Source organism: Neopsephotus bourkii, unplaced genomic scaffold (genome assembly GCF_033783945.1).
Source record: "Neopsephotus bourkii isolate Nb327-2 ecotype Australia unplaced genomic scaffold, CSIRO-AGI_Nbou_v1 NB_1768, whole genome shotgun sequence".
Lineage (NCBI taxonomy): Eukaryota > Metazoa > Chordata > Aves > Psittaciformes > Psittacidae > Neopsephotus > Neopsephotus bourkii.
Genome location: NW_026902242.1, coordinates 6,153,338 through 6,166,392, shown reverse-complemented (window position 1 = coordinate 6,166,392; position 13,055 = coordinate 6,153,338). Strand labels below are relative to the sequence as shown.

At 46.1% G+C, this 13,055-nt stretch overlaps 1 protein-coding gene across 1 annotated transcript; it reads left to right on the top strand.

The window, feature by feature from the left end:
• Positions 1 to 10,292: 10,292 nt before the first annotated feature.
• LOC133226044 (G-protein coupled receptor 35-like) lies at positions 10,293 to 11,532 on the top strand. Its single transcript, XM_061379159.1, has one exon. The coding sequence runs from the start codon at positions 10,390 to 10,392 to the stop codon at positions 11,332 to 11,334; it is 945 nt and encodes a 314-aa protein (XP_061235143.1). The 5' UTR covers positions 10,293 to 10,389; the 3' UTR covers positions 11,335 to 11,532.
• The last annotated feature ends 1,523 nt before the right edge of the window (positions 11,533 to 13,055 follow it).

The following is a 13,055-nucleotide window of genomic DNA, read 5'->3' as shown; positions in this document are numbered from 1 at the left end:
ATAGCTAGCACAAACACCTTGCATTGGCATCTTCTACATTATATTAATTCTAATTCTGTGAACTGATGGCAGAGCTGAACACAGCAGTTTGACAGCCCTCACAAACACTGAATGGACTTGTTGCACAAACAGGTCACTTGAAAGCACAAAGTGGACCTGCTGCAGAGCACTAGAGGTGGCTGCTCAGGCAGGACACAAACAGTGAGTACAGGACATGCAACCAAGCCTCTTCTAATTTTGATGCTGCTGCTCACACCAGTTTTCTTGCTCAGGGTTTTCCATTTGCTGTTGCTGTCACACTTTAAAAGAACCCTGCTGCCAAGTCCTGAACCAGGGCAGCTGACTGCAAAAAGCGGTGGGTGGAAAATGTGAAACCTCTCACCAAAAAACTGGCTTACATCAAAGGTGCTCTCGCCAAAGATAGAAAAAGAGGGCACTCCTAGGGAAGTGAAAGCCAGGATGGTTCACTAACACTAGCTTCAGACAGAAGCATTCCTGTAGGTCTCAGTTTCTGAAGGCTCAGAAACATCACCAAGGCAATCTAGAGAGACGAGCATCACATGCACCAGCCTAGGAGAGCATCTGACATCATGCATTCCTCATCCTCAAAGTTGTTAAAAGGCTGCAGCACCTGCAAGCCTGTCCATGAGAAAGCGTGGCAGCTCTGCCAGCAGCGTCACTGGCTTCAAAACTCCCGTTTCATTTCTGCCTGCTGAAATTCTTCTACCAAGGTAAATACTGCATGCTGTAGTGAGCACTGCCCACTGCCAGGCAGCCGCCCAGGGGGTCAGAGCAAGCTGAAGTCTCAGAGAAAGAACAATTCTCACAGGCATGGAGGTGCTGCGAGGGCTGGAGCAGCTCTGCTTTGGAGCCAGGCTGAGAGAGCTGGGCTGGGTCAGCCTGGAGAAGGCTTCTTAAGGGGAGACCTTAGAGCAGCTCCAGTGCCCTAAACGGGCTACAAGAAACCTGGAGAGGGGCTTTGGACAAGGGCCTGTAGGGACAGGACAAGGGGGAATGGCTTTAAACTGATACAGGGGAGATTGAGATGAACTCTTGGGCAGAAGTTCTTCCCTGCGAGGGTGCTGAGGCACTGGCACAGGGTGCCCAGAGAAGCTGTGGCTGCCCCATCCCTGGCAGTGTTCAAGGCCAGGTTGGACACAGGGGCTTGGAGCAACCTGCTCTTGTGGAAGGTGTCCCTGTCCATGGCAGGGGGTTGGAGCTGGATGAGCTTTAAGGTCCCTTCCAACCCAAACCAGTCTGATTCTATGATGTGCAGGGCCCATCAGGAAGTCTCATGTCCACTTTAGAAGAAATTGGATTGACCTTTAATGTAAAGGCAGTGCAATTCAACTTCATTAGGTTATAATCTGGTTCTCCAGTGTGTATTCAGGTAACTGCAGCTATGAATTTGCCAGGGCAGAGTCTAACCGGGTATGTGATCTCTCAGCCCAGAGGCACTGTTATTGGTGAACAAGCAGTGGTGTCTGAAGATGGTTCAGCTGCTGCCATGGCTCAGGGCTGTCTGTGCTGCCCGTTTTAGAGCAGCTTTGCTCACAGAAGCCCTGGGCTGGTGTGCTCAGGCCATCACATACCCAGTTTGGTTGAGTGGTTTCTTGCCTCTACCTCCCTTTATCCCACTTTTATCTGGGATCATTCTCCTCGTCCCGTGAGTGTTCTTGTCACCTCTCCAAACAAGCAGTACTGTGGTGGCTCCACAGAACAAGCCCAAGAGGAAGCGGGCACTCAGCTGAGATTCCCAGATCACCCCTGGGGGCCCAGGAATTAACCCCAGTGAGAGCTTTGTGCCCAAACCTCCCAGGCAGCCGCAGGTACCCTCAGCTGTGCTCGCGGGTCCTGGATGCTGCTGAGCAATTCCCATTTCCACTGCTGAAAGCGCCTGCCTTACCTTCCCAGCAGCACGATGACTCTGTTGTTCCTGCACACTCTGTGTCAGCGATAGCAACCAGGGACTTGCTGCATCCACACTGAGCTCTGCTTAAACCTGTGCTTATTGCTCGCTGCACTCGTCTGCCATTGATAAATGCAGGTAGTGGGTTTGCAGTGTGCTTCAGGGGAAGCTCTTGACCCTTCCAAGAGTTACTGTGCTCTCTGCCCTTGGTTGATGTCCAAAACTCAGGTCAGGACATCTCTGGGCACACACAATTCACCTGGGAAAGGTGCTTAAATTGACCTCAGGTGGATCCTGTGCACAAGGCAGGTTCCCAGGGGAGCCTGGTGGGTGGGGATAGGAGCTTCAGAGCCCATAAGACCTCGTGGTACAAGAACATCCTCCCTCTGCAAGCATGGGCTCATTTGGCAAAGGCTGGACAAAGAGAAGTGGACAGCTTGGAACAGTAAGTCAAGTGGGTGCTTACAGCAAGGAGCTGGCCTTGGGAGCTGTTGCTGGGGCTTAATGAGAACTCCCTCGAAGCTCTGGAACAGTGGGCAGTGATGCAGTGGCTGGGCAACAGTAGCTCGTGGTCTCTCCTAATAATAGATAAGTTGGGATAGGAGAGGAAATACTGATGTTGATCAAGGAACATACACGGCTGATGCTCCCATCCAGAAGTGCTGCAAGATCAAGTGAGATTTAAGGCAGATTTTTGTATCCCTCCTAAAATGACTGTTGGAGTTAGGCTTAAAAGCTTCTCACTGCAACTGTAAAACCCAAGAACATGTTTTCTGTATTCATAACAGAAATGTTTTCATTAATCCTTGATTCAGAGCTTAGGCTTCCTTAAAACCCCCCTGCATTCCGTGCCTTGTTATGGAAACAAGAGCGAGAAAAGCAAGTTGCCAACTCCGTGATCCATTTCGGTTTAAGGTTCCCCTGCAGTAATTGCTGCTCCTCCCCGCTGTAGGAGTTCTTTTGCTATCAGCAGTAAGTGGAGGCACTGGAAGATCAGATGTCCAGGTGAACACAAAATGCAGGTACAAGGTGGGCCACAGATCACATGGTGCTCTGAAGCAAGGGGCAGCACTGCAACCCCTGGGTACTGTGCTTCTCTATAGGATTTGCTTTGGAGCTGTAAAGCTTTTGCTCAGACATTTTTAGCAGCATTAGCATCTGATCTCTGTGCAGGCAGCTTTCCTGTTATGCCAGTGTTGAATAAGATCAGTGTCCAGCTAGTCCCAAAACCTGCACTTACTACACCAAGATTGTGATTGCTCTCTTCAACCACCAGGGCGGCGCTGTTACTGCCCTCTAGTTTCAGCTGCCTTAAGATGAATTCCTCTTACCTGGAATCTGAAGTGTTTCAGTGCTTGAGCTTTAATGCTTCCCGCCTGTGGCCTGGCTGGCATGGAAGTGCCAGATGAAGAACAGGATATGGGGCTGCAACCCTGCCAGAGAATATGACCTCAGAGGGGCTTTGCTGCTTCACTGCGCTCTCCTTTTCTCTCCATGAGGAAGGATGCTCCAGCTGGGTGGGAGGAGAAGGGGAACTGGGAGTCTGGAAACTGGTCAGGTTTGCAGTCTGAGGTGAAAGAGCTGTTAGCCCCCCTTAACCATCAGGACCTCCGATGTGTTTCTGCACTTACAGTAGTTTTACACTGATGTAACTCAACCCAGGGCAGGAGTCCGCATGGAGAAGCAGAGTATTGAGCCCATGCACTAATCTACTAGGGTGAATGCTGGTCAGTAATTCAGAGGCAGGACTTCAGATTAATTTTTCAAGGAGGTGTCAGAATTGGGGGGGGAACCACTGCTTTACTCATATTTGCAATTAAAAAGGAAATAATCTAATTTCCTGCAGCTTGGTTGCTATGAGGAATTAGTACTTTTTCCTCCTTTTATGGGCGGTTTATTATGGGGAGGAGATGTTTCCGAGTATCTCTGCTTGTAATGACCTTTCAAGTCATTCTTCACTCTGGGCTTAGGGAAATCTGGCAGCTTCTTCCCTTCCGTCTGCGATGCCAAGGGTAAGTTGGGTTAAGGATGGACAGAGGATCCAGCTGAGTGCTGTTGTCTTCTCATCAGCATTTCTGAAGGCCAAGAATGTGACTGGGCAGGTGGGCGAAGCAGAACGCGGCAGAGTTCACTTGTGGCTGGCTGTTGGATGCTCCAGAACACTGGTTAGCATTCATGGCCTGCAGGGAAACTGTATAGTTATGAATAAGATAGAAGGAAAATAACTGCTAATACAAGTGAAATTCAGGACCAGTGTGTTTCTGAGAGGGAACTTTGTTTGGAGATGAAAAGAGGCTGCAGCCTCAGGTGGTAACCAACCCAAAGGGTTGTTTGCTTGAGACCTTTCAGACCATTCACTGAAAATGCAGTAAACAATCATTTTGATGGTACAAAATTGCTTTCAACTGCCCATTTCATTTGGAGTAAGAATTTTCCTGTCTCCTAAACTAAATCCCAACAAGAGAATATATCGGATGTGAAATACACTGGATGTGAAATTGTATAATGAAAAGTAAGTCCATTAAAAACATCTCTTGAGATCTCACATTTGTTTATAGGAAATCCCAACCCGTTGTTTAGAGGAGAAGCCAGCAATAGCCATGCCATTTCAGTCAGCTTCCCAGCTGAGCAAATCAACAAACATGCTGCTGCAAAATGGGATGCCAAGTCCCTTTGCTGCATTAAATAGAAGAGGAAAGCAAGGGAAGGAGAGGTGTAGGTGAGGCAGAAAGACAGCAAAGGAGCGCTTTGCACTTTGCTGCCTGCATACGACCTGTGGCTGAGCATCCTTTGTTGCTGTTATTTTGGGGGTCCAATCTGCATCCCTGGCTATTGCAGTCCCCTGATTGCACCCCACTGGGATTGACTTTCCTAATTCCCATCTTGGCTTGGGAACTTACTGGCACAGAAGCCTATTTAGGTGTGCTCTCTAAGAGCCTGCAGCTTGTGGGTTTTTCAGCTGGCTGGGCATGTCAAGGAGCTACAGTTCCTTTGAGGAGCAGGTCTTGGATTTTGGAGGCAGAGGAAAGGTATTAGTGCTGTTAAATGCATTTATCTTGATGACAGCTCCTTGGGGATGTTTCAGGAAGGGTAAATTCTAGTTAAAATCATTACAAAAAGGTTTAGACTGGATATTGGGAACAATTCCTTCCCCAGAGGATGCTCAGGCATTGGAACAGGCTGCCCAGGGCAGGGCTGGAGTCACCGTCCTTGCAAGTGTTCACACTCCATGGAGACGAGGCCTCAGTGCCATGGGTTAGTGGTGGCCTTGGCAGACCTGGGGAACGGTTGGACTTAAAGGTCTTTGCAACCTCTTTGATTCTGTGGTTCTCTGATGCTGTGGGGCCAGCAGGAGCTGGGAGAAGGTGGCTTTCAGGTCAAAGTCTTGTTCAAGGGCTCCTTCTGCAGCGCCCCTCCCTCCCATCCCCTAGGGATGAGTAACTTCTTCCTCAGGCTGGGAGATGCCTGTGTTTGCTCGTGCAGGGGCTGGATGGAGCTGTGTGCTCACCCTACACATCTCTCATGGTTGGCCATCATGGGTCACGCAGCTGCTTGGGGAACCAAGAGGAGAGGTTTGTGGGGCAGTAGCAAGGGGTTTTGCAGTGGGTTTGAGAGCAGCATCCCGGCTGCCATCCCCTTCTGTTGTGGACACAAAGGTGACTGCACTGCAGCAAGGCTGCATCAGCAGCATCAGCCTTAGCAGCTGGGCTCTGTGCAGGCAGCTTTGCTGTTGTGCCAGTGTTGAATATTATCAGTGTCCAGCCTGGACCAAAATCTGCATATCCTACACCAAGATGTTGATAAAGCCTGGAAAGCAGCAGGAAAGGGACACAGCCAATTCCTGCTGGATTTCCCCACTATACAGTTTGTGGTTCCCCCCAGTGTGTGTCCTCTAACTACCTTGTCCTGCTGTGGAAATACAGCCTGTGCTGTGTGGGCCCTTGGCTGGTGGTAGCTGTGGGCCATGAAATAGGCAGCGGGGGTGTTGAAAGGGCAGTTGTGAGCGTGGTGAGCTGGTAGCAGAAGCCATCAGTGGGAATATGGCAAATGAGTTTCTGTCTGTTATCAATGATAAGAGAGTTAATAATCCTCCTACTGGACCTACTACAGTCAGTGAAAATACAGTAATGAAAATAAGCCCCATTGCCAGTATTTGAAGAGCTACAATCTGCATTCATAAAGAGGTTTATGTTAATAGCAATTATTGTATTGTACATAGCTCTCTTTTGTCCCATCTCTTCTGATCTCAGCAAATAATGGTGCAATTAATCCCAGAGGATTAAATGCTTCAGGGAAAGGACAGGGAAATTACACAGAAGTAAAACTCAGGCTGGCTTTGATGTAATGTAAACTGGGACTCTGTGTCACAAGAACACGCTGCCCACTCCACTGCCTACCTGCCTGCTCAGTATTCATAATGCCCACCAGCATTTGCCTTCCCAGAGCTGCACATGGTTGTCTGCCTGTAACACACGATGAGCTCTCGCCATTAGTTTACCTTGTCCTGGATGCCTGGAGTGTATAATTCCAGTTACTGCAAGGATTTATGCCTTTGGCCCTTTGGGTTTGGCCAATGATGGTAATGAAGATGTGGTTTTGCCTGAATTCCTGCAAAAGCCACTCATCTGACTCTCGTCGTTGAGCATTCGATATGTATTTTGTGTCATCTCTCTGCTGCTGCAGTCCCTGATGATCTCTCATCTTTATTCCCTGAAATAAAGCCTGTTAGCTAGTGAGTTCCCTACTGGTTATGTGAGTAATTCCCGCTTGAGCAATTGCTGCTCTGTGCTGTAGATGGGCAGGCTCGGATCAGACTTTAGCACTTGGCCGCTGTCGCTGATGTTTCAAATTTTGGTTGGTATTTTTTGTTTCTTGCAGTTTTAGAGGTTTTTGAATTCTTTCTCAGTCATCATCTCCTTGTAGGGCTGTTTGTTAGAACTAAAGTATCCGAATGGGACTGGGCGAGTTTGAACTGTAGTTATGCCTGCACTGACTCGCGGCACCTCTTTCTTTCGGTGCAGGCAGTGACCGATACGAGTGATTAGGGAGCACCGTTAGGGTTGCAGCAAGGTGCTGAATGTGCAGAGTGACCCGGCTATATCAGCACCCGAACCCTTAGGGTTGCCCCCTCAAATGTGGCCTCTACAGAGAACTTTGTCTCCAAAGTTGTTGCTGCTGCGAGTGCAGCAGCTTTGGTCTGTTTGCCCTTTTCTAGCCATCGAGTAGCTCTCAAACGAGAGTGGTTGTAATTGAAACTCAACAGTAGCCATGGACAGGAATGAAGCCTCCAGCAGCCCCATTCACTCACAGGCATTTCCCCTCAAGTTATCTGGAACAGTCTGCAGTGTGTGGACAAACTGTGCCATGGTGGGGAGGGCAATGGATGCTGAGCTGCCCTTTTTCAAGGAGGCAAATGACAAGAGCTGACATTTTACTGGTTTATAACAAGGCCAGGTCAGACAGGGCTCAGAGCAACCTGCTCTAGGGGAAGAAGGTGTCTCCAAGGAGCCTCCCTGGTCTGTCCTCTCCCCCAGGGCCCCAGCAGGACTTCACATCATGAACTATTTGCCTGCTGGTTTATAATATATAATATTTATATAATATATATAAACACCATATATTATATGGTATATATGATATACATTATATAAAATACATATAATTCTACTAAATATGACATATTATTGTATGATGTATTATAGATAAAATTCTATAATAAAAATTATAAATATTAAATATATAGATTTTATTATAAATAATATACATTATGGTATCTATCATATACAGTAATCTAATATCTCATATATTATAGAGATGATGATATTACATATTATGTTATTATACATAATATAAATAATAAAATTATATATAGTTATATGATATATTATGGATAATATTAGATAATATATGATGTAATATATAGTATAGAGTATGTATTATATTATATAATGTATATTTTATTATAATAAAATAATACATAAAACTTAAATATAACATAATATATTAAATATTTTTATATTATGTAAAATAATATACATTATGACATGATATAATCATATATATTATATGCATATTGTATGTATAACAGCCCATTATTAATAATTATAATATTGAATATGATATTATAATTTAAATTAATTATAATCTAATCTTGTATATTATAATAAAATAACAATGAAGATAATATTATTATTTTAATTAAGATATAACTATAATTATATTTTATAATAATGTAAGCATATAATTATATTTTCCCTAATATAATTATATAAATAATTATAATACTATTTTAATATTATAAGATATTTTATATAGATTTATATTGTATAGTCATATTAGTATATGAAATATAATTATATAATAAATGAGGGAAATAATATATAATGATATGATATAGATATTAGATTATATATAATTATATGGTATGATATATAGCATAAACTGTACAGTACATAATATATAATGGTGGTATATAAGTCACCAATAACACCATCGCAATGACAGTTCAGTGTGGTTTTGGGATGCAGGAGGTGTCTGTGACTCACACAAGGTGGCCAAGGCAGGCCAGTAACTCAAAACCATCTTCTCTCATTTCTGGTCTACATAGTACAAGAAAGAGAACATAAAAGAATAGAAGAAAATATAACCATAAGAGAAGGGAAGGGAAGAGACTAAGAAAATGTAAGAGACTAAGAGAATATAAGAGAAAAAGAGTATCAGGACAGGAGTTAAAGAGAGACAGACAGGAAGGGAAAAGACTATAAGTGAATATTAGAGAAGACAAGACAAAAGAAATGTGCTCCTGGCCTGATAACATCTTTATTATTTCAGGACAACTATCTAATTTCATTACAAGCAGGAATCTTTAAATACATATAGTCTTGTCTGTCACGGAGCTCCAAACCTTTGCAGCAGCCTTCAAGCTGTGAGAGGCAGCTACGCAAGCAAGCAGCTGAGCAGTGATCTGTTACAGCCACCCGTCAGTGTTAGCTGTGCAGTGACACTAATGCCGCCAACAGAGTAGATAAGCCACCGAACAGGAGGGGATGCTGTTGTGTGCACGGAATGCAGAGGCAAATTCCCAAAGCGCCTGCTGGGTGTGCACTAAGTAGCAATTACAGTTTTCCATTCACATCCCCAGTGGCCTTACCTCTTCCTCCCCTGCCCCTTTGCCATGCTTCACTGCAGCATCCAAGGACCTTGTCCCTGTATGTCTGGGTTCATCGGCACCCTGCGTGCTGGGCAGCATGCATCCCCTGCAAGGCTGGGCTTCCTAGAGGCTCTGGGATCACTAGGGTGAGGCAGAGGCATCGGTAGGGAGGGGTCTCTGGAAATGCGCTGTTTGCCAGCATGCACTGCTCTGCTATGGTATGTTCTTGAAATCAGGGGCTAAATACACATCTCTGTCCCTGCGAGTGGTACCTGGGGCTGCCAGAAAAGGAGGTTGTGTAACAGGCTGTGTGTGTTCTGGTCTGTAAGCACCCCATCAGCTATGGTACAGTTTAAGCGTTGTCACTGTAAAATGTTTAGCAGATGATACCCTTTAGTGATCTAGAAACCTGCACTACTGCTGCAGGCCTGGCAGGCTAGGAAAGGCAGATAAATCTGGGGCTATGCACATGAAAACCCTACATCCTGCTGTGGTTCGAGTCTTTTTTCTTATAGGTAAATGGAAGAGCAGCCTCAGACCTCCTGCTGGGCTCAGGGGTCCATCAGCTGCACCAGAGGAGCATCACTTTCAAGACGTGGTGCTTGCTATGCTGATAAATGACCAGTTCAAATAGGTTGAAATAAAAGTGGATTTCCCCAGATCTGGTTCCCCAGAACTGCAATGAAGTGTTTCAGCTGGTCACATACTAAGAGTGAAGAGGCAATGAGACAATTCCCCCCCAGCTGTGTTGCACACTGATCTTCAGGACCAATTAAATAGCTCACCACCGAGCCCTTCAGAGCCTACAGTTCTCCTTTACCCCCTCTATTTCTGTCAATACAGGGTACAAGTGAGGCTCTGCCACCAGTGTGGGATGCCAAGGCCTTGGTTCATTTGCCAGCCTGAAGCCTGTGCTCAAACAGGAGTGCAGGCTGCAGCCCTGCCACTGGCCCCATTGTGGCCATCTCCAGCTCCATCCCTGTCCCAGGCACCCAACCCATCTCAAGAGGCCATTTTGGTGCAGCAGCCTCCATCTGAAGATGGTTGGGAAGACTTTTTCAGCCTAGAGAGAGTCTGCACTCTGTGCCAAGGTGCTTGGTGCTCCCACCTCCCTGCCCAGGGCCAGGGCAGTGACCATCCCCCTGTACTGGGCACTGGTGTGGCCGCACCTCGAATCCTGTGTTCAGTTCTGATGAGCTGATCTGCAGTGCAAGGGCAGGAGGAGCTCCAGAGCCATGAGAGTGGGGCACTGCAGCAGGCCCCAGCCCAGACAACCTGTCCCCAAGCTTGGTCTCATGCCTGCCCCCTTGTCTTACAGAGACAACCCGACATGGAGAACTGCACCAAAGACAACAACATGCGGAGTGGCATTGCGCTGTTTCAACTTACAGTCTACATCCCAGTGCTCTCTTTGGGGATCCCACTGAACACAATTGCCTTCTGGGTCTTCTGCTGCAAACTCAAGAGGTGGACCGAGACCAGGGTGTACATGATCAACCTCATAGTCGCAGACAGTTTCCTGCTCTTTGCCCTGCCTTTCTTGATATATTTCACCATGTATGAGCATCCCATAGACAACCTGTGTTTCGCCATACAAAGGATCTACTTTACAAACATGCCTAAGAGCATCCTGATCATCACCCTGATAGCTATTGATCGATACATTGCCATCAAGTTCCCTCTAAAAGCAAAGATTCTTCGATCCCCACTGAAATCAGCTTCCACCTGTGGGGCTCTTTGGATAATACTAATGATTTATTCCTACTTGAGTCCACAATTTCATAACAAAAAGGAAAAATTCTGCTTTCGGAAACAGTCTACTCAACCTAGTTACACAGCACTGGTGTCCATCATCTTTGGCTATTTTATTCCCTTAGTGATTGTGACTTTTTGCTCAGTACAAGTCATCAGATGTCTCAAGAAGAAGACGGTCACGAGTCCTCATGAGACAAAATTAATCCAGAGAGCAATCCGCATTATTTCTGTGAATCTGTGTGTGTTCACCGTATGTTTTGCACCCTTCTACATCGCCGTGCTCTTGCGGTTTGCAGTGGATGTTGCTGGAGCTTGTTCTCTGCTCTCGAAAGTTAGCGCCTGTGTTCACATCTGTGCATGCTTAGCAAACTCTAACTGCTGTTTGGATGCATTTTGCTATTACTTTGCAGCTACAGAACTTCAAGAGTTTCCTTCTCTGTTCCCCACTTGCCTGTCGATGAGGTGCAAGGTGAACCAAAGCCAAGAATCCTCGTCACCCACAGGTCAAGTCATGACATGAACAAGGTGTAGCACACTACAGGTATTCAGAGCCACAGGGCTGCTGAAGTTTTGAGGCAGAGGGAATAGGACCATCTACAGTATTTGCAATCATTGTAGCTACAGGCATACGTGCAAAAAGGGGCAATCCCTTCCAAGGGGTCTGATATTAACTTGAATTTTGTCCTTCTGTCCTCAGTGACTTGACTCCAGCATTGACCATAGTATCAGAGCTTCAAGAGGGAGAGCCATGTGGAATGGAGAATAGATGATAAGGCAACTGTTTCCACCATGCACTCATTGGTACATAACATGCAATTAAACATAGGAAACTGAGCACCCATACAGCAATACACAAACCCACTTCTGGTACTGTTATACAGGTGGTCACTTAAAACCAAGGAAAAAAACCAAACATGTACTACAATGTCAAACCTAATACATCTGTGCTGCTCACACCAACCCATACACTGGTAGTTCCCTGCTAGCCTATATGATTTCAAAGCTTGCAACTATCACCAGGACACAGCTATTGCTGTGCATGGAGTAAAGACAGTGGCCTGAGACTATTGCCCTGTTCCTGCCCTTTAACACTTGTATCAGCTTGTGGCAACACCCTGGCATTTGTGGAACTAAAACCATTGTAGGTATAAATAAAGCCATTACTGTGTGGAAAAACAGAGCCCCACAAAGCATTGTAGACCCCAGAGCAGAACTTTTGCATTGTGCCCCTCAGGTATAAATCTGTGAAGACCTGATCTCACCCAAGCAACTGCTGTAAGCCCTGGTGACAGGTTTGCTGTACTTCAATGGGATCAGCTCCTCAGTAGGTGCCCTGACTGGTGAGAAGGGATCGCATCTGCTCAAGTTGCCACAGCCTCATGCTGCATGAATGTCGATGCCCAGAAAACAGCAGTGAGCAACATGAAGCAGATGCAGCCATGATCCCTGCCTTACAATCCATGCACAGTTTTCAGGGGAGGCTTGATGAGAGTGAGGTGTGTGAGGCCCTTCTGCACAGATAGCACAGACCCACAGCTGAGGGCTTCTTGGCACTGCCCTATGTGATGAAGCATTGCTTTGGATTTCCTGCTTTTTCTTTCAGCTGCTTGGACAGTGGACAGCAGGGGTTCAACAGCTTTCCCACACTTCATTTTGAGACGTTTAACCCTGAAGGTGCCCCTGCTCATGGCAGGAAGGTTGGAAATAGATGATCTTTAAGATCCCTTCCAACCCAAAACATTCTATGATTATACAGAGAACCTTAAGCTTTCCTAGCTGGATCGTGGACCATGCATCAACTAAATGTCTGGCTTTCCCGCTACAAACCTCTACAAACCTGTCCTTGCTGGCTATGCACTGCGTACCCTCCCACCCCACAGGGAAGTGACAACAGAGCAGCTCAAAACAGTTAAGCCACAAATGGAAATCCTGGGGCACTAGAAGAAAGTGCCCCATAGAGTCAGCATGGGAAACATTATAGAGTTGTTGAAATGCATGTGATAGCTGTATCTCCTTTGGCTTCATGGCCCTTGACTCTGAGCATCTTCTGTCTTGTAAATACCTAAACATTCCTCCAGCTAATGCAAATCCATATTCTGCTCATTTAAACCTACAGACAGCTAACTTTCTTGGTGACAGCATACAGATAGCTTCCCTAAAAGTGTCCTGTCACCTTCTAGTGTCTGCAGACCACATGCTGAAACCACTGTCTAGACACCGGCCAAACAGCATATGAAAACA